The 21,046-nt window shown below is 38.3% G+C and overlaps 1 protein-coding gene across 1 annotated transcript in view; it reads right to left on the bottom strand.

Moving 5' to 3' along the window:
* The window catches only part of DSG2 (desmoglein 2), a 53,710-nt gene that overhangs the window by 8,410 nt on the left and 24,254 nt on the right, over positions 1-21,046 (bottom strand). Inside the window, exons 3-12 of the mRNA XM_512079.9 lie at positions 20,520-20,654; positions 19,494-19,655; positions 19,215-19,359; positions 18,210-18,376; positions 15,874-16,011; positions 15,571-15,756; positions 9,192-9,457; positions 5,055-5,197; positions 4,040-4,267; positions 1,487-1,714 (exon numbers count right to left, since the gene is read on the bottom strand). Of these exons, the coding sequence (XP_512079.4) occupies positions 1,487-1,714; positions 4,040-4,267; positions 5,055-5,197; positions 9,192-9,457; positions 15,571-15,756; positions 15,874-16,011; positions 18,210-18,376; positions 19,215-19,359; positions 19,494-19,655; positions 20,520-20,654 (1,798 nt within the window). The remainder of the gene's footprint in view (positions 1-1,486; positions 1,715-4,039; positions 4,268-5,054; positions 5,198-9,191; positions 9,458-15,570; positions 15,757-15,873; positions 16,012-18,209; positions 18,377-19,214; positions 19,360-19,493; positions 19,656-20,519; positions 20,655-21,046) is intronic.

Below are 21,046 nucleotides of genomic sequence, written 5' to 3'. Positions count from 1 at the left end.
ATCTGAGATGAGAAAGCAGTGCAAGGAATCCCTGAGCAAAAGATACAGTCCCAGCTCCAGTACCTACCTACAAACTTGGTAAGCTGAGACAAGTCATTTACCGTTATGTATCTGTATATGTAGCCACAGCATGGAGATGATGGTATAAAAGTACACTGCAGACTGTTGAGTGCTGTGCATTCAATTGCACATCTATCAATGGCTCTAATACAGCAGTCCCCAACCTTTTTGACACCAGGGACTGGTTTCATGGAAGACAGTTTTTCCACAGGGAAGTTAGGGGTAGGGGGGTTGGTTTTGGGATAACTCAAGTGCATTACATTTATTGTGTACTTTATTTCTATTATTATTACATTGTAATATATAATGAAATAATTATACAACTCACCATAATGTAGAATCAGTGGGAGCCCTGAGCTTATTTTTCTGCAACTAGATGGTCCCATCTGGGGGTGATGGGAGACAGTGACAGGTCATCAGGCATTAGATTCTCATAAGGAGCACGCAACCTGGATCTCTTGGCATGAGTAGTTCACGATAGAGTTTGAGCTCCTATAAGAATCGAATGCCAGCACTTATCTAACAGGAGGTAGAGCTCAGGTGGTAACACGAGCGATGGGGAGTGGCTGTAAATACAGATGAAGCTTCACTCACTCTTCCACCACTCACCTCCTGCTGTGCGGCCTGGTTCCTAACAGGCCACGGACAGGTGCTGGTCTGTAGCCTGGGGGTTGGGGACCCCTTGTCTAACAGACCTCTCCTCTGTCACTGCACTAGCCTAGGCTGCCTTGGAGGCAGCCCTCTGTCCATATTCAGTGGTCAAGTAGAGTGATATTTCATGTGACCTCAGGATGCAGTCCCTTGTTCTTTTATAAAAGGAAACCCGAGGTCTTTGGAGTGTGGGTAGGGCAGGCAGGACTGGTTGAGAACATCTTACGGTCAGGAAGGACAGGAAGTGCTCAGAGGGTCTGCCTACTTTTGGTGCTGATGAAGAAACAAGCCAAGCGGGGAATATCAGGGAGGCGGAGCTCTGATAAGTTGAATGTACAAAGCAGGATTGATTGGAATAAGCTGGGTTTGTAAAAAACCTTGTGCCCATAACCCAAAGTCATGCAACACATCTTTTTTGAGCACTTACTACATGCAAGGCTCTGTTCCACACACTGGGAATACAGCAGTGAAGAGAACAGACAGCATGCTGCCCTCACAGAGCTCATCGAAATGGGAATACCAGCGAAGTTTATGCCAGTAGTTCCTAAGTTACTGAAATCAGAAAAGGATATACATTTATAAAACAAAATTCTGAAGAGTCTTATATTATGCTTTGGTGATTTGCCAATCATCAGTTGTTTCCCTATTCACCCTCAAAGTGCTCTAGTGCGGTTAAAGAATGACTGTGAAGAAATCAATGGCTACCATAGTAACACATCTCCAGGAGTACACTCAGATTCCCAAAAGCACAACAGAGTGGCTTTTAAAGACTTACATAGCAGGAGCAGAAAGGCCAAAATCATGAGCGCAATTGCTGCGGGTCCCAGGCCCACATAGGAGTCGTGCTGTGCTTCCCTGCAGCCGCTGCCATGCAGACACTCACAAACTGTGAGTGTAAGGATCTGCTTTTCAGGACAACTAAAACCCTGATTGTCTGAAATCAGGAACTGAATTTCACTTCTCCCAAGCTTTTTCTCACTTTGTTGCAGCAGCACACTGGTACCTACAAGGTTGGGAGGCAGAAGGAAATAAAAACAAATGATTACCAAGGATGAGGCAACATTAAATTCCACAAATGTTCTTTCATTGCTGATTGTATTTAACTCCAATTAGGTACTTTGTTCTTCCTTCACTTATTGAAGTGTGCTCACTAAAATTTGTCTATAGGCCCTGAATATGCAGTTTAAATAGCAAAGGTTCAGACCTGGACACCTTACTTTCATGATGATTAGCTGTAACCAATGTGTGTGGGTCTAGGAAAGCTAGGAACTGTTCTATACGCTGGGAATACAGTGACAAACAAGTGGTGAGTTAACATTTCTACTGAATGACCTTTATTTTACCATTTCTTTAAAAAAAACTTCACTAAGGCAATTTTTCAAACATAGTAATAGAGAGAAGAGCATAACCCCCATGGTACCCATCCTCAGTGTTAATCATTTTCAACAATGGGCTGATCTTGTTTTCTCTAGTCCCTTCTTTTTTTGTTCTCAACAGTATATACATTCAAAATGGAAAAAAAAATTCAAACCTACAGAAAAGTTGAAAGAATATTTTAGTGAATATTAACAAACCCTTCACTAACTGTTTACCTTTTGCAACAATGCTTTCTTGCCCTCTATATACCCACTTTTTCTTTTTTTTAAAGTTTCTTAACTATTTCAAGGTAAGTTACAGATAGCACGACATTCTTCAGCATGCACCTTCTAAGATCAAGGAACATTAGCATTCTTACACTTCTTCTTCTTCTTCTTATTTTTTGAAATGGAGTCTCATTCTGTTGCCCAGGCTGGAGTGCTGTGCTGCCATCTTGGCTCACTGCAACCTCTGCCTCCCAGGTTCACCTGCCTCAGCCTTCTGAGTAGCTGGGATTACAGGTGCCCACTACCATGCCCAGCTAATTTTTGTATTTATAGTAGAGATGGAGTTTCACCATGCTGGCCAGGCTGGTCTCAAACTCCTGACCTCAAGTGATCCACCCGCCTCAGCCTCCCAAAGTGCTAGGATTAAGGCGTGAGCTACCATGCCCGGCTTCAACTTGTTATTGATAATATTCTCTAATATACAACTCAATGTATTTGTAAGTTAAATTTATTAGAATTTTAGAGTATAAGGATCATAGGGAGTTTTTTTTTTTTGAGACAGAGTCTCGCTCTGTTGCCCAGGCTGGAGTGCAGTGGCACAATCTCGGCTCACTGCAAGCTCTGCCTCCCGGGTTCATGCCATTCTCCTGCCTCAGCCTCCCGAGTAGCTGGGACTACAGGCGCCTGCCACCACGCCCGGCTAATTTTTTGTATTTTTAGTAGAGACGGGGTTTCACCGTGTTAGCCAGGATGGTCTCGATCTCCTGACCTCATGATCTGCCCGCCTTGGCCTCCCACAGTGCTGGGATTACAGGCGTGAGCCACCGCGCCTGGCTGGGAAGTTTTGTTAATTCAGATCACTGAAATATATAAGGAAACTAAATATATTAAATCTGTAAATACAGTTTGAAATATTGATGGTGTTTAATTTGTTAATTGGACTAAACATTATTCAAACCCTCTTAAAATGATTTCAAACATTTGCTAGACTTAACACAATAAAGCTGTAAATTAAAAAAAAAACCTGACTATTGTCTTTGAAATTTTACTGAAATGAAACCTAGTTGTTTAAAACAAAATAGTTTTCTGGATAGACTTTTCTGCATTCAGAACCACCCTGAAGGACATCTGAAAACTCACATCAACACATCATATGGTCCATGTGTCTAGATGTCCTGGATGTGGACATATGGACATGTCCACTGACATGGAGAAGGGGGGAATCAGATAACTCCCCTGTTATGTTGTTTCTATCATGTTCTAGGTTTGAGCTTTACTTACCTCCAGTTAAACCAAGGTATCCTCAGCTTTAATCAGGGAATAATGTTGAAGGAAGGATTAAATATGGTAATACATAGGATGGGCTAGCAGAATGCCTAGCACATAGCAAGTGCTCAATAAATGTTGTTTTAAATGGAATTACTGTTATTACAAGATTTTTAGAAGGCAAACTACTACGATTGTGGTGCTGACAAAGGCTTGGTACTCCTCACCTTACCAGACAAAACTACTTCAAGGGCTATTTAGGGAATACCCAGCTACCTTCAAGACGTTTTAGATTATTTTTCTTCTCTCCATAAGCATATAAAAGATACTATATGTCAGTAGGTTCAGGACCTCATTTCATAAACTCCTTTAAAAAACTATATTGGAAATATAATTTATGAGAAGAAATACAACTTACAAATATTTTAGATATCATGCTTAATATTTAGATTTCTATGTAGTCCAGTGATTTTGCTTACTTTCTTGGCGTGCTATTTTCCATTTTTCTGCCATGCCAGGTGGTTTGTCAATGACGGAGAAACTGAAAGGGCCACTGTTTGGGTGTCCATCCAGGTCCTCTGCAGTAACATTCACATACTGTGCATCGTGACAGATTGTCTGCACAGGCTCTATCAGTGTGGGACAGTTGTCATTGATGTCTTCAACATTGATAAGGACTGTGCCAGTGATGGTTTTTCTAGGATAATCTTAAAAATAAGAGAGAAAAAGTATGTACATTCTGTTCCTATTGCTGACAACAGACATAGTTTGAATTCCCTTGCCAATCTGGAGTGGAGAAGGTACTAACCACTTAGGACATTTTCTATCCTAGATATGTTTCAAATTTGGACCAAGTAATATCTTTTAATCCACTTACTGAGTAGAAATGTGAGATTTATCTACTGGAGAAATTAGGTGCTTATTTCATCTTACTAAAAAATTTTTTTAGACATCTATTTTTTAATTTTATCTACCCCTCAAATTTTTTTTGAAGATGGTGTCTTGCTTTTTTGTCCAGGCTGGTCTCAAACTCCTGGGCTCAAGTGTTCCAACCATCTCAGTTGCCTGAGTAGCTGGGATTACAGACACAAGCAACTGTGCTGGGGTGAGATTAGGTTTTTGTTTTTGTTTTTTTTTTTGAGTTGGAGTCTCCCTTTGTCTGGCGCGATCTCCGCTCCTCTACCTCCTGGGTTCAAGCAATTCTCCTGCCTCAGCCTCTTGAGTAGCTGGGACTACAGATGCATGCCACCATGCCCAGCTAATTTTTGTATTTTTAGTAGAGACGGGGTTTCACCATGTTGGCCAGAATGGTCTCGATCTCTTGACCTTGTGATCCACCTGCCTTGGCCTCCCAAAGTGCTGGGATTACAGGCGTGAGCCACTGCTCCCGGCCGAGATTAGGTTTTTATACACAATCAAATCAATGGTTTCTGATGTTGGAAAATAAAAATCTAAATACATATAATCAAGAAAAAGATCTATTTAATAACTTACCTTCTGATATGGCCACAATCTTTACAGTGTATGTGCCATTTTGAACATATCTAGATTCAAAATCAGGAAGTTCTGCAAGTTTAATTTCAGATGTGACAGAATCCACAGAGATCCAATTATCTCTATCTTCTAATTTTACATATCTGTCATAAAACAAACATAAAATTAATTTTGAATTCTGCATGAATTGGAAATCTCTAACATCTACAGCTCTTTCAAGCTTACTTTTCTTCTCTTTAAATATGTTCTTATTACAGGCATTTGTTTTGAATGTTTTTAATTTTGTAAAACCATCCTAAAAGCCCCTCTCTTTACTGCATGTCACACTTAAATTGGACCTTCCTTATTCCCGCAACATACCCAAGACATAAAATTAAGGGTGATTCTCTTGAGCCCACTAACCACTAACTCAAGTTTTTAAGTTGCTCTGCAGTCTGTCCTATGGCATTTGATTTAGTGTCCCTTAAAGTTGGGTTAAACTTTTGGGGAATAACTTAGTTATACAATAAGCACTGGTGGAGAAGAGCAGTCTTATGTTCTGTTGTTTATTGGGGGCGTTAGCAACATTTACAAACATCAACTTTAAAAATCAATGATCACAGGGGCCAGGTGCGGTGGCTCATGCCTGTAATCCCAGCACATTGGGAGGCTGAGGCGGGTGGATCACTTAAGGTCAGGAGTTTGAGACCAGCCTGGTCAACATGGTGAAACCCCGTCTCTACTAAAAACACAAAAAATGCCGGGCATGGTGGCACGTGCCTGTAATCCCAGCTCCTCAGGAGGCTGTGGCAGGAGAACTGCTTGAACCCAGGAGGTGAAGGTTGCAGTGAGCCGAGATCGCACCACTGCACTCTAGCCTGAGTGACAGAGCAAAACTCTGTCTCAAAAAAAAAATCAATGATCATTTTAAACGGAAGCATCTACAAATTTTCTGATACTGTTGATTATTGGGGTAATAATTTTCTTTCAGGTAGAACTGGTTAAAAGTGGAAACAATGCCGATAAAATCGTTTCTGGGTTTCTTCCCTCAAAGCAAGGAGAATTAGTGTGGAAGGAGCCAATGCTGGGAGAGCAAGGCAAATGTCCATATTATGTTTTCAGAAACGTATGTAACTGGCTGAGCGTGGTGGCTCACACCTATCATCCTAGCACTTTGGGAAGCCAAGTCGGATGGATCACCTGAGGTCAGGAGTTCAAGACCAGCCTGACCAACAGGGTAAAACCCCATCTCTACTAAAAATACAAAAATTATCTGGGTGTGGTGGTGGGCACCTGTAATTCCAGCTATTTGGGAGGCTGAAGCAGAACTGCTTGAACCCGGGAGGCAGAGGTTGCAGTAAGCCGAGATCGTGCCACTGCACTCCAGCCTGAGTGACAGAGCAAGACTTAGTCTCAAAAAAAAAAAAAAAAAGAAATGTATGTAATTAGTTAATGAATACCAATGAGTTTAACATAAAAATACCAGTACCAACCAAACATATGAGTATCTTGGTTTGCTCAATCAAATTGTTAATTTATTTTCTATTAAGTGGCTTTGAGCACACAGGAATGAGAGGCTAATTTATAGCAATATTTATTTATAGTGCTATTTCCAATTATACACTTGAACTAAATTTTTCTGCCTCTTAATATTGCTACCAGTAAATAATAATACATTTTGATTTTCACAATTAGTTTTGAATTTCATGTCTGAAATTTTAAAGCTTAGACATAAGTTGCTGTGTATGGTTTACCAACATTCATACTGATAATAAAGGCAGAGTCTTAGAAATAGGGATTACATTTCACAATGTGCTTGTTTAATCTCATTTAAGAAATCTTCTGTTCTCTGTTGTAAAAGCTAGACATCATTCAAGTAGCATAGCTGCTTACATGTTATATCAAATATCTGTAAACAGCTGATACACATGAATAATCAATAAAACAGTAAATTATGACAAACAGTCTGGAATGCAGTGGTGTGATGGTGACTCGCTGGAACCTTGAACTCCTAGGCTTAAGCAATCCCCCTGTCTAAGCCTCCCCAGTAGTGGGGACTACAAACATGTGCCACCATGCCTGGCTAATTGAAAAAAAATTTTTTTTTTGTAGAGACAAGGTCTTGCTGTGTTGCCCAGGTTGGTCTTGAACTCCTGGCCTCAAGTGATCCTCCTGCCTCGGATTCTTGAGTGCTGAGATGCCAGGCATGAACCCACCACACCCAGCCCCTTATCAGTGTTTCAAAATAACAACCACTAATTAGTTAGGTAAACATTTGGAAAATAATTTAACTTGGCTGTGTCTCCATTCCTTATCTGTAAAATAATAGGTTTGAGCTGGTCTTTAAGACCTTTTCTTTCTAAAATTCTGTAACTGCATTCTAAAGAATACAATAAAACACTAAGAAATAAAAAAGGCAGGGTTCATTATTCTTCCAGGCAGAACACACAATCTTTTGATGTATTCATGGCCCTAAACAAACAAACAAACAAACAAACAAAAAAAACAGCAGCCAAAAGTCAATACTTTGGTGGGAAACAGAAGCTTCAATAAGTGGCCACATATTATTGGTATATAACTAGTTTGAACATATAAGTTTCTCCATAGACAGCAGTGAAAAATGATCACATAGAAAATTCATCCTCAATTTTGTAAATTCAGTTGGGTATACTGTCTTGTGAGGTATAGAGCTGAGAAAATTAAAACTAGACCAACTAGACCACATAACTCAAGAGGAGCACAGCGGGCCAAAGAATGTCACCAAGGCACTACAGAAAATATGTGGAAGCTGTTTGTTAACATTACTTTGGAAAAAACGTTATTTAAGGAATTCCATGAAAAGGCGATTCACTAAAAGGAAAAAGGTTGTTGAGGAGCTTCTTCCACATTTTCATTCTTGCTACACTTGGCGATGCACTTAAATACAATGTTTTAGGAAGCACTGGTACACAGGGACTGCTATGATTTTAATGTTTGTAACCCTCGTAAATTCTTATGTTGGAGTCTAATATGCAGTATGATCATATTAAGAGGTGGGGCCTTTGGTAAGTGATTAAGTCATGAGGGCACCACCCTCATGAATGGAATTAGTGCTCTTAAAAAAGAGACTCCAGTGAGTTCCCTTGCTCCTTTGGCCACGTGAGGATGCAGCAAGATGGTGCCATTTTGGAAGCAGACAGCGAGACTCACCAGATACCAAATCTGTTGGCTGGTGCCTTGATGGACTTCCCAGCCTTCAGAACTGTGAGTAACAAATCTGCTGTTTATAAATTACTTGGTCTAATGTATTTTTGTTACAGCAGCTCAAATGGACTAAGACAGGGACACAGGTGTATAAGGACACTCAAGCAACCAGGCAGCTCTGGCACTGAGCAGGAAGTCACTAAAGTTGTGTCTGGGACAGCAGGTGGGGATTCTTTAAATTCAACTGCAGTAACAGTAACTAGAGCTCCATAAATAACAGCTCTGTAGAGAATGGTCTTTCCGTGGCATGGCACGGAGATCTAAGATGTAAATTTACTTTGAAAATTTGAAAGCATCACACAATAAGGTGCCACTACAGAGTGGACACAAACTAGTCTCTTCCAACACAGTGAGCATCTTGTAGGTTCTCAATAAATGTACTCTGAGTAAAGGTCACCATGATCAAGACAAACATAAACAGTGTAGAAGGCTCATTAATCTCTGAAACAAATAGGTTTAAATGAAGATTCATTCCCAAGATTTATGCGTTAAGTAAAGCTGGTTTCCCCATATTAAAATACATTATGTAACTTGTATAAAGTAAATCTTGTGGATGTTATCTGCTATGTTCTCACCCTCCAGTAATAATCTTTCAGGAAATAAGACAGGTTTTAAAAAGTTTTTTCCTGAACTTTTCCTTTGTTGCTTTTTAGCCATCTCTAGCCAGAACTGTTTCAGTGGTGAGTAAACCAGCTTCCTCCTCACACACAGGTGGTTGAAGAAGGTGGATTCTGGTGAAAATTCCCCCTCATCTCTCAGTTATAGACACATCTTTGGAAAATTTAACTTGTAGACCTTTGGGGAACTATAATGCTGGATTTGAAGGAATGAAGTGTTCAGATTTGATTATGATTTTTGAAAATAGGCACTGAAAATAATTTAAAATAAAGAAATACACGTGTCACTCTCTCTTACCTTGCATGGGCTGGTAGTCCAGTGTCCTCATCAAAAGCTTGAAAATTTCCAATTATTTGGCCTTTGCTTGATCTATCCATGCTCTCGCTAACATAAATTGAGATGACGCTGCTTTTAAAATGAATGCCTTCTTTCACATTTTTCACTTTGACCTTGATGGGAATGGGTGTAGGCTTGTATTTACTCCTAATTGACTTGTGAAAAGCTGCTTTATTAGCGACAATAACACTGAAGTCAAGATTCTTCATTTCTTCATAATCTACTTCCTGAAAGGGAAAACCAAAGGGAATTCTTTTCAAAGAGAAAACAGAAGACATACATACATATACATATACACGTGTGGTTTTAATGTTAGATACAATAATTTAATGCACAGGAAATATAGCAGCACTGAATAGTCCAACTCTTATACTGACACCAAGCAAATAAAAATTCCGTCAATCTGGATAGTCATAAATGTTAAGGATGTTTAGGAAGTATTACCAATTTATTTTCCTAAATGTTGAAATTACTGTAAATATATATATATACATATTTTGTTCAGGCATGGTGGCTCATGCCTGTAATCCCAGCACTTTGGGAAGCCAAGGCAGGTAGATCACTTGAGCCCAGAAGTTTGAGACCAGCCTGGGCAACATAGGGAGTTCCCATCTGTACAAAAAAATACAAAAATTAGCTGGGCATGATAGCTCGTGCTTGTGGTCCTAGCTACTCAGGAGGCTGAGGTGGGAGGATTGCTTGAGCCCAGAGGGTTGAGGCTGCAGTGAGCCATGATCATGCCACTGCACTTCAGCCTGGGCAATAAAGTGAGACCCTGTCTCAAAACATACACACACACATATCTATAGATATGTGTATATATATTTAACAATCTGAAGTGATTTTTTTTCTAATGTAAAAAATTAGTGGGCATTCAGTATAAATCAGTATTCCTTAAAATGTGTTCTATGGGTTTATTTTAGTGAAAATAAGTAGTGGTAGCTCTGTGAGCTCTGTCCCTCTAATATAGCTATATGTTACACATTAGCATATTAAAATACTTGAATTCCTGGAGTAAAGAAGAAACCTAGAGATTTTCAAATCTGTTTAAACAAAGAACCCCACTCTCCTCTTTTTTAGCATAATACCTATTAATATCTGGTTTGCTGTTAATTCCATAAAAGATTAAGCTTTCTTCAAATAGTTCTTTGTAATAGCACAATTTCCATTTGAAATAATCAGTTCATTACTGTATACATATTTTATGTTCCAACTTTTCAATGTTTCTTTTTATAAACATTTCCATAGTATTCCACTACTTAGATATAGACAGTCATTCTATAATTAGGCATTTGGGCTATCACAATTTCTAAATATAATTAATACTGCTCTCAGCATTTTTATACACATTATTTTTCCTCTGTTGACCTATATCCTATTACTAAAAGAACTACCTAAAGTTTACTTAGGTCCTGTTGCTTTTTATTTCCAGTATCTCTGACCATTTACATGCACTAAACATTTTTGCTTGTTTCTTCAGTATAAAATTAAATATATTAGGCATGTTTACATGAATTACAGCAAAGCTTTTCACTTGTTTTTTGGAGAATTCATTGTGAATTTCCTTCCTTTGGAGCTACCACTACTTATTTTCACCAAAATAAGTCAGTCAGTTTTCCTCTCTATTGGGCTCTGGATGGATCACAACTTCTGCACCCTTTAAAAATATGGATCACTATGATGTTGAGACAAGGACACAGGAGAAAAAGACTAGAGAAAATACATCCTTTGTGATTGTAATATCTTTGTGAAAGCTTGTTAGTTTATTTAAGTCACTCTTGCACTTGACATGCTTGTTTGATGGCATGATATATGCCGGATGAGAAATAAAATCTTCCAACCAGATGTCATTAGTATCCAAAGGCCAAGACCATGAAAAAATAAATAAATAAATAAAAGCTAGGTATTGGGGCCATAAGTGTTTCACAGTGTTAGTCATAAATAGCCATAATGCTCCAAAGCAAATGGAAAATTTTCAGTATCAAGAGCACTGTGTGAGGGAATAGACCTCTATTTTTTACAACTCTGTAAACTTATTTTATCATTTCCATTTTTGCTATTTTTTAAATAACATTAAAGATTGTAAGTTTATTTGTAAATTTGTTAACAAAGCTGTGAATTTTTCTCATGTGACTATTTACTATCTCTATTTCCATATTTAAAAATATTTGTTCATCTCCTTTATCCTTTTTGGACAGCTTCATTCAGGTATAACTTATAACAATAAAATTTGCCCATTTTAAGTGTACAGCATGATGAGTTCTGGATTTGCAATCATCACTATGGTCCAGTTTTAGAACACTCCATCACCCCCAAAAGTTTCTTTACATGTGTTTGTAGTCAGTCCCCACTCGGACTCCCCACTCCAAGCAATCCCGGTCTGCTTTCTATCCCCATCGTTTCACCTTTTCTAGAAATTTCAAGTAAATGGAATCATGTAATATGTAGTATTTTGTGTCTGGCTCCTTATACATAGCATAATCAGCAAATTTTTTTTTTTTTTTTTGAGATGGAGTCTTGCTCTGTCTCTTAGGCTGGGATGAAGTGACGTGATGCTGGCTCACAGCAACCTCTGCCTCCTGGGTTCAGGCAGTTCTCCTGCTTCAGCCTCCCAAGCAGCTGGAATTATAGGCATGCACTACCAAACCTGGCTAATTTTTTGTTTTAGTAGAGACAGGGTTTCACCATGTTGCCCAGGCTGGTCTCAAACTCCTGAGCTCAGGTGATCCCCCAACCTTGGCCTCCCAAAGTGCTGGGATTACAGGCGGGAGCCACCGCACCCAGCCCATAGCATAATGTTTTTGAGGTTCATCCGTGTTGTAGCTTGTATCAGTACTTCATTCCTTTTTATTGCTCATTAGTATTCCATTATATGAATACACCACATTCTGTTTATCTACTCACCAGCTGATGGACATTTGGACTGCTATTAATTTTTTTTATTATTATGAATAATGCTGCTATGAACATTTGCATACATGTCTTTGTATAGACCTGTTTTTATTTTTCTTGGGTGGAAACCTAAGAATCAAATCATTGGGTCATATAACTACTCTTGTGTAACTTTTAAAAGAAACTGTCAAACTGCCTGTATCATGTTACAATTCCACCAGCAATCCAGTTTCTCTATATTTTTGCCAATAATTGGTGCTGTCAATCTTTTTGATTGCTATTGTCTGAATGTTTGTGTTGCCTTAAAACTCATGTGCTGAAATCCTGACTCTCAAAGTGATGATATTAAGAGTGGGGCTTTTAGGAGATCCCGGGATCAATGCTCTTTTAAAAGACGCCTAGTGGAGCTTGTTGGATGTTCCACTGTGTGATGATACAACAAGAAGGCACTGTGTATAAGCCAGAAAGCGGGACCTGCCCAGATACTGCATCTGCTTTGATCTTGGGCTTTCCAGCCTCCAGAACTGTGAGAAATAAATTTCTGTTGTTAATAAGCTACCCAGATGATGGCATTTTGTTGTAGCAGCCCAAACGGACTAAGATATTCATTTCTGCCATTCTAGAAGGTAAAGTGGTATCTCTTATAGTTTTAATTTGATTTTCCCTAATGACTAATGATGTTGGCACCTTTTCATGTGGGTATTTGCTACTTGTATATCTTTTTTGTCTAAATTCCTTTCGATGGAATCTGATTGCTGCCCTTTTAATTTGGAAGCAATTCATTACATAATTGAGACAATGACTTTGTAATTATCTCACTCCGTTGCTTTCATTGTAATACTCATTTTATTGTTTTTTTATCCACATCCCTCTTGATAGAAATAACTATATCCCTTTTTTGTGCTATCATAGTACACTAAAAATACAGTCATGCATTGCTTAATGATTTGAGAAATGAGAAATGCAGTTTAGGCAATTTTGTTGAGGTGCAAACATCACAGAGTGAACTCACACATACCTAGATGGTAAAGCCTACTATACACCTACACTATATGGTATAGCCTATTGCTTCTATGCTACAAACCTGTAAAGCATGTTACTGTACTGAATATTGTAGGCAATTATAATATAATAGTAAGTATTTGTGTACTTAAACATGCTTAAACATAGAAAAGGTATAGTAAAAATATGATAGTAAAGATTTGAAAAATGGTACAGCTGTATAGAGAGCACTCACCATAAGTGGTGCTTGCAAGACTGAAAGTTACTCTGAGTGAGTGAGTGAATGGATATGAAGGCCTAAGACATTACCATACACTACTGCAGACTTTGTAAATACTGTACCTAGGCGACACTAAATTAAAAAAAAAATGAAACTTTCTTTCTCCAATAATAAATTAGGCTTAGCTTACCATAACTTCTCTGTAAACTTTTAAAAATTTTCTTAACTTTTTGACTCTTTTGTAATGAGCCTTAGCTTAAGACACAAACACACTGTGCAGCTACACAAAAATATTTTTTTTTCTTTACATCCTTACTCTGTATTTCTCAGCTCCGTGATAATTTAACGGGGCCATCGTCATATATGTAGTCTGTCACTGACTGAAACGTTCGTATGTGGCACATGACAATTCTATGCTAGCACCTCTGTCATTCATCAATATCTGACTGTTTCTCCTTGCGTGTATAATTGGCTTTTCTATCTCAGGTATCTGGCATGGTCATACCTATAAATTGATGGCTTAAAAATTATATTTCTACACAAGCAGATAAACTGATTTTGTCTCGAATGACATGATCCATTTCTTCAATAATCATGAGTTCTTCTCTTTAAACATGAGGTAATGCTACTCAATTTTACTCTGCTTTTAAAAAGGTAGCTTAAATGCATATAGTAGCTGTCAATAAGTGGTGCTCAATTATCATGAAACCTCAAGTTAATTCTTCCCTATTCTGTTATACATTTATATCACCATTATTCCTCTTTCCACTGTCAGAGTTTTACCCAGCCTGTTATATATTAAGTTTTCATAAGAATTTCGAAACTTCTGGAATCAATTTTTGCCTATGTGTAATTTAATGAAATAGTATTTTGGAACTGTAGCTTTGCATTTTATTTTAAAATCTGGTAAGGCAATTCTAATATAAGCTACTTAAAATACACTGATATTATTCCTTACCTATATTTCTTGAGACGGAATCTCACTCTATTGCCCAGGCTTGAGGGCAATGGCGCGATCTTGGCTCACTGCAACCTCCGCCTCCCAGGTTCAAGTGATTCTCCTGCCTCAGCCTCCTGAGAAGCTGGAATTACAGGCATGCACCACCACGCTCGGCTAATTTTTGTATTTTTAGTAGTAGAGATGGGGTTTCACCATGTTGGCCAGGCTGGTCTCGAACTCCTGACCTCGTGATCCGCCCTCCTCGGCCTCCCAAAGTGCTGGGATGGGATTACAGGCCTGAGCCACCACACCCGGCCCATCCTGTAATTCGACATAAATGCTTAATATCCCTATTTAGTTCAATTTTCCCTTCATTGACTCAATTAAGCACAAGAACTTAGTATACTGTATTTCCAAATGTGAGCCTCATACTAATATTAGAATCACAAGTGGATTTTTGCTAAAAAGACAAGTTCCTGAAACCTTCCCAATGAAACTTTTTGTTGATGAGACCAGGAACCTACATTTTTGGCATGCAGTTTTTTATGAGGTGATTCTTAGGCACACTTAACTATCAAGTTATCACAGCTTTTATTTTTAGATGTTATTAGTGAGGCCTGGGTTTAGTGGTTTTGTTTCGGGTTTTTTTTTTTTTTGAGTCAGGGTCTCACTCTGTTGCCCAGGCTGGAGTGCAGCAGTGTGACCACGGCTCATTGCAGCCTCCGCCTCTTGGGTTCAAGCTATCCTCTCACCTAAGCCTCTTTAGTAGCTGGGACTACAGGCATGTGCTGCCATGCCCAGCTAATTTTTGTATTTTTTTTCGTAGAAGCGGGGATTTGCCAGGTTGTCCAGGCTGGTCTCGAACTCCTGAGCTCAAGCTATCTGCCTGCCTTGGCTTCTCAAAGTGTGGGGCTGGCTTTACTCTTAAGTAGATAAAATCAGAGGTAGTAATTGAGGGGATACTCAGTAGAGGCAAGAGATTGTGATGTGAGAATGTGATCGCCAGGTATGAGCTGCAAGAAAGCCTGGAAATGAGCTAAGCAGTAATGATGGTGGTACCATGCTGTCTGGCTAGGATTAGAGTCCCCTGATATGAATTTGAACCATAGTGTGACCACTTCCTAACCACAGAACTTGGGCAAATAGGGATGGCTCCTTTCTCAAACAACTGTAGTGCTAGTTAATTGAATATGTAAAGCACTTTTAAGTGTTCAGGGCTCAAAATATATTAGATTCCTTTCCAGCACCAACTTGGCCCATGCCAGTTTTGAATACTTAGTACTTACCTTAACAAGGGTCACAATTCCTTCATTAGTTTGAGCATCTGTTTCTATGTGGAAATAACCTCCTTCATTTCCTGATGCAAATGTAAAATTTGCCAGCCAATTATCAGAACCTATTTCATCTGCATCGAACACTTTTATGCGCGTAACTTCTACATTGACTTGATTTTCTTCAACCATCCCTTCAAGCTGCAAAACATGAACACATGATTTTTATTTCAATGAAATACAAATATAAGTGATATATTTTTAATTAGGACTAAAATATAAATAAATAGGTACAGTTATTAGAAGAATAATAGTTACCACTTTATTTTCTACTACAGGTATATTGTCATTGACATCCAAAATACGGATCTGAACTTGAGCTTGTTTTACAGGTTTGTCTGTAACTTCTCCATTGCCATCTCTTGCTTCTACTGTCAAAGTGTAGCTGCTGTGTTCCTGCAGAGCAATGAAAAATGTCCAGCTGGGTGAAAAGAGTCACTCTTACATCTGGCTTTCTGGTTTTAGTCCAGTTTATCACGTACCACAGTATATTTTATTTACAAATCTGTTTTATGATCTGCTATTATTTGTGTGAAGATACTATTTACTTGCAGTCAGAGCTTTTGCAGAAGAACAGAAAAGCCTCGGGAGTTGTAGATAGTCAAATTCTTCAATAAGTCATTGGTGATATTATCAGGAGATAGTCTGCACAAAGGAGCCACTACTGAAAATGTAGCTTATTCTCTACTGAAAGTGAGGTGGAACTGTAGGAATTGGTTCTTTCTGTCCTGCACTTCATTCTCAGTGAGGAAAAGCTGGTACTAAATAAACTTGGTTAGTGAAGGCAAAACTGGGTGAACTTTGTCCAGAATTCCCCAGAGATTTGATTCTTACAGTATGTGTCCTAGAGAACGGCTTCTCAGATGTCACTTCTTCTCTTCCATGAGGTCCCCTTACTATGGTTCTGTTCAGCGTGGCTGGAATTTAGGAGGGCAGGTAGTGCCAGTGCTTGGGGTCCTGCATAGGGCAGAACCACTCAGTGCACAGCAGGACACCAGGACCCTGGAGCCATCTGCCTGGGTTCCAATTCTGGCATCGTCACTTACTGACTGTGTTGGACATGCACTTATTCGCTTTGACCTTCGGGTTCTTTATGTGTAAGATGAGGATAATAAGTGAATCTGCCTCACAGGGTTTCCATGTGGATTAAATAGGTTAATCCATAAAAAGGCTTAGAACAGTACCTGGCAGAAGGTAAATGCCCAGTAAGTTAACAGCCATTATTATTGGCTAAACTTTCCGTCCTTTAGAAATAGCAGCTTGTTTAAAATCACACTACTAATGCAAAGTAACACTTTTCCATTCTAGTTTTATGTGAAAAGGTATAGAGTAGAATTTTAGGTGTAATCATATTCTTTAATTTTATAAACATTCCCTTAAGCCTGTTAGGCACAATCCTTCCAATTTGGGCAGAATTAAATCATTTTTCTTTTCTTTTTTTTGGATATGGAGTCTTGCTCTGTTGCCCAGGCTGGAGTGCAGTGGCGCGATCTCAGCTCACTGCAAGCTCTGCCCCTTGGGTTCACACCATTCTCCTGCCTCAGCCTCCCGAGTAGCTGGGACTACAGGTGCCCGCCACCAAGCCCAGCTAATTTTTTGTATATTTAGTAGAGATGGGGTTTCACTGTGTTAGCCAGGATGGTCTCGATCTCCTGACCTTGTGATCTGCCCACCTCAGCCTCCCAAAGTGCTGGCATTACAGGCATGAGCCACCACGCCCGGCCAATCATTTCTCTAAGAAATACTGAACGTAGTGCACTTGGATGATGATTTATATCTGATGACAAAGAGTGTACTTTATGATCAACCACATTTTACTCTTGTACGCTGTTAAAACCTTTTATGTATACAGCATTTAAAAAATCTTCTATCTCCCCTTTTTATTTAAAAATTTCCCTTTCAGTTAGAAATAATAAAGTGAAATGTTCGAGAGAAATGCCTTCCTAGTAAACCTACTCAAATTTTCCTTCAATTTGGGATTTAGAGTAATTCTCTCCTTTACAGATACTTTTATTCTCTAACTAGGATTCCTATTTTCATCCCTTTCCTCACTGCCTCCTACGTACTAGCCGTGGAGGAGCCTCCTAATGTTTCATTAGAGAACTGCAAACTGAGAAATGTTTTAGGAACCTCTAGTAAACAGAACCCTGATAGGAGAGGCCCTAGAATGGTGCTGTTTTTATGTAATTTTAAATCTTCTAGTAGCCACATTTTAAAAAGAAACACATGATAACAATTTTAAACAAGTATATTTTATTTAATCTATGATATCTAAAATATTATTTTAACATGCAATGATCACAAAAAACATTAAGGTCATATTTTGCATTTTTCATATTAAGTTTTTCAAATCTCGTGCATATATTACACATTCAACGTGCATACAGCACATTACAATTTGGGCCAGTCACATTTTAAGTGCTCAATAGTCACATGGCCCATATTGGACAGCACAGCCCTAAAAGAGAGTAATTCCAAGAGTTATCCTATGATAAGGAATAGAGAACAAAATAAGAAAATTAGAAAAGAAAAAGAGAGGAGAAACTGGAAAGGATAGAGAGTTTAAAGATGAGCAACATAACATATTAACTTACCTCTCTGTCCAAGGTAACACTGGTTGTATAAATCTCTCCTGTATCTTTATTTAGGTAGAACACTGGAGGATAAGCAGGCTCCAGAGATACGATTCTATAGGAAATTTTCGAATTCAGGGTATTGGGCTCATCTGCATCTGTTGCATTGATTTTCATCACAAGAGTATCTGGCATTAGAAATAAAGATGTCTAAGATGAAATTTAACTTTAAGCATATTTACCTGTTATTTTATTTATAATTTTAGCTTGTTCCAAAAAAGATTTCAGGTGCTTATCAAAATCACATACAGTTGACCACAATATAACATTTAACTGGATGAGGACATAAGCGTGAATGGGATATAACAATAGTAAAAACAAGATGAAGGCAAGGCTGAGGGTAGAGTCCTGAAAAATTGCTGTATAAGGGGACAGATTTGTTTATAATAGTATTAGTAGCCAATACAAAGAAAGTAACATGAGCAGGTACATGATCCTGATATCTATTAAGATACAAACAAATCAGGAGAAGCGTAACTATTCCTTATATCATGGTCAAAAAGAAATCTCTCCTTCGGGTCCTCATGAAGAGCACTGTGTTGAACAATGTTGTGAATAAACCTTACAGTAAAAATAATACAACTTACAGGTCAGCAAACTATAGCCAAAGCTGTAGGGCCAAAGCTAACCAGCCACCTGTTTTTGTAAATAAAGTTTTATTGGACCACAGCTAGGCTCATTTGTTTACATATTGTCTATGGTGCTTTCCTGCAGATAGCAGAGTTGAGTAGTTGCTACAGAGACCTTATCCATCACATTAATCTACCCTATCTGTTCTGAGGGTAAAAGCAATGGCATGTAAAGTCCTTTAAACCTATAAGGAAAGCAGTTATGAACTGCTTTCTTATCATTTGTTCTGTAGGTAATACTCAACTTTCATTAAGATATGAAATTTAGTGTTTATTTACAGTGGGGATAAAGTAATCTTAGGTATTTATTTATTAAAAAAAAAAAAAAGACTCTTACGTGCTGCACTCAACTCTTCAACAGACCCAACAAAGACATCCTGTGTGAACACTGGTTCGTTGTCATTGATATCAAGAACCTTAATGCGTAGCTCTAAGGGTTTCTCTACATTGTTTCCTCTTGCATCCAAAGCGTAACCTGTTAGCTGAAATTATGACATAAATAAGATTAGATTTAAGCTAAGAAAACTAAATTACCATACTATGAAAAAATAAAACAAATGACACTTATTATGACAGAAAAACTACAAACTAATGAATCTAAAATTATTCTTCTTACCAGAAAAAATGGTGTTTCTTCTCGATCAAGAATGCTGGTAACATTCAGTTCTCCAGTGTCTTTATTAAAGACAAATATACCAAAAGGTGGCTCTGTAATCCCTTTTCCAGTGTATTTGTAAGTAATTTTGAGTCCTCTTTCTTCTGCAAGATCAGAATGTATCTAACATAAAAATAACAGGAATGTTTCAGGTTGAACTCTCTGTAATTTACTAGATTTGATCTTAGCCAAAAGCCTAAGAAGTGATTCTCTATAATTTACAGGTAAATATTTTTATGGACAATTTCCTTCTGAAGTTCTTTGGTAATACATGCCAGAGATGACATGACTTGGACTAGGGGAATGGCAGTGGAGTTGAAGAGAAGCAGCAGATTTGGAATATATTTTTGGAATAGAACTGATAGTGTGTGGTACATTTTTGGCTTGAAAAACTGGAGAGAATTATAGCATCAATTACCAAAATGGGTAGAACTTATGAAGAAAAGCTTTGGGGGGAAAAAATGAAGGGTTTATGTTTGTGCATGCCAACTTTGAAATATAGAGTAGCAACACTATCACATAATTTATCAAAAAAATTGGACCCCTTGAGAGTGAAAACACAGATATTAATTATTAAGCCAGGACAGCAGGCATAAACCACGACTGTCTCAGGCAGATGAAGATGGTCCCCCTACCTAGTAATAGACACCAGTTCATCTTGAAAATGACATTTTATGACATCCTCTTTTGAGCACTGAACATTTTGTGTTACCAGTGCCAAATCCCTTTACTCTTAGTTAAATCAAAACTCAAAGTTATCTATATTTTTGCCAATGATGCTGCATCTTCCGGAATGGGAAAGAGAATCTTAAAGTTGATACTTTATGCTAAAAAGTAAGCTCTGCTAATTTTCAGATATATCTTGAATATTTAAAAATTCTGTAAGCACATCATACATTTTCCTTAAATCTTAAAGTAGACATAAAAGTCCTCTCACACCACATTTTAGTCATATGCGTATATTTCATGTTCCTCTTTAGGAGGTACCTTGGCAATTGGATTCTTTTTGGACAGATCCTCTCCCTCCCGAAGAGCCACAGGGGCGGTGATCCAGGCACGCTTTTGCCGCACCAAATGAGGATGTTTAGGAAGCAGCTTATTTTCATTTCTTGTGCTTAAGACCTATAACAATAGAATATTGCCAAAATTTATTATGTGTCATAAATATAGAACATTAGTATGCTGTCCTATAACATAATAAACTTTTAAATAGTGCAAATTTTAAGGTATGCTTTGTATTTCCTATGAGGCTTCATTGTCTAAAAGGGAATATATATATTCCAGCAAACTGCATAGGGCCTCAAGAGATTGTCTCCAAGCTAGTAAAGTGTAGGGTTTTTTCTGGTTTATTTTTTCTTTTGAGACAGGGTCTTGCTTTGTCACCCAGGCTGGAGTGCAGTGGCATGATCTTGGCTCACTGTAGCCTTGACTTCCCCGGATCAAGCCATCTTCCTGCCTCAGCCTCCTAAGAAGCTGGGATTACAGGCATGCACCACCACATCTGGCTAATTTTT

The sequence above is a fragment of the Pan troglodytes genome, chromosome 17 (assembly GCF_028858775.2).
Source record: "Pan troglodytes isolate AG18354 chromosome 17, NHGRI_mPanTro3-v2.0_pri, whole genome shotgun sequence".
Classification (NCBI taxonomy): domain Eukaryota; kingdom Metazoa; phylum Chordata; class Mammalia; order Primates; family Hominidae; genus Pan; species Pan troglodytes.
The sequence above is the reverse complement of the archived record's forward strand: the minus strand, read 5'-3'. Positions and strand labels throughout refer to the sequence as shown.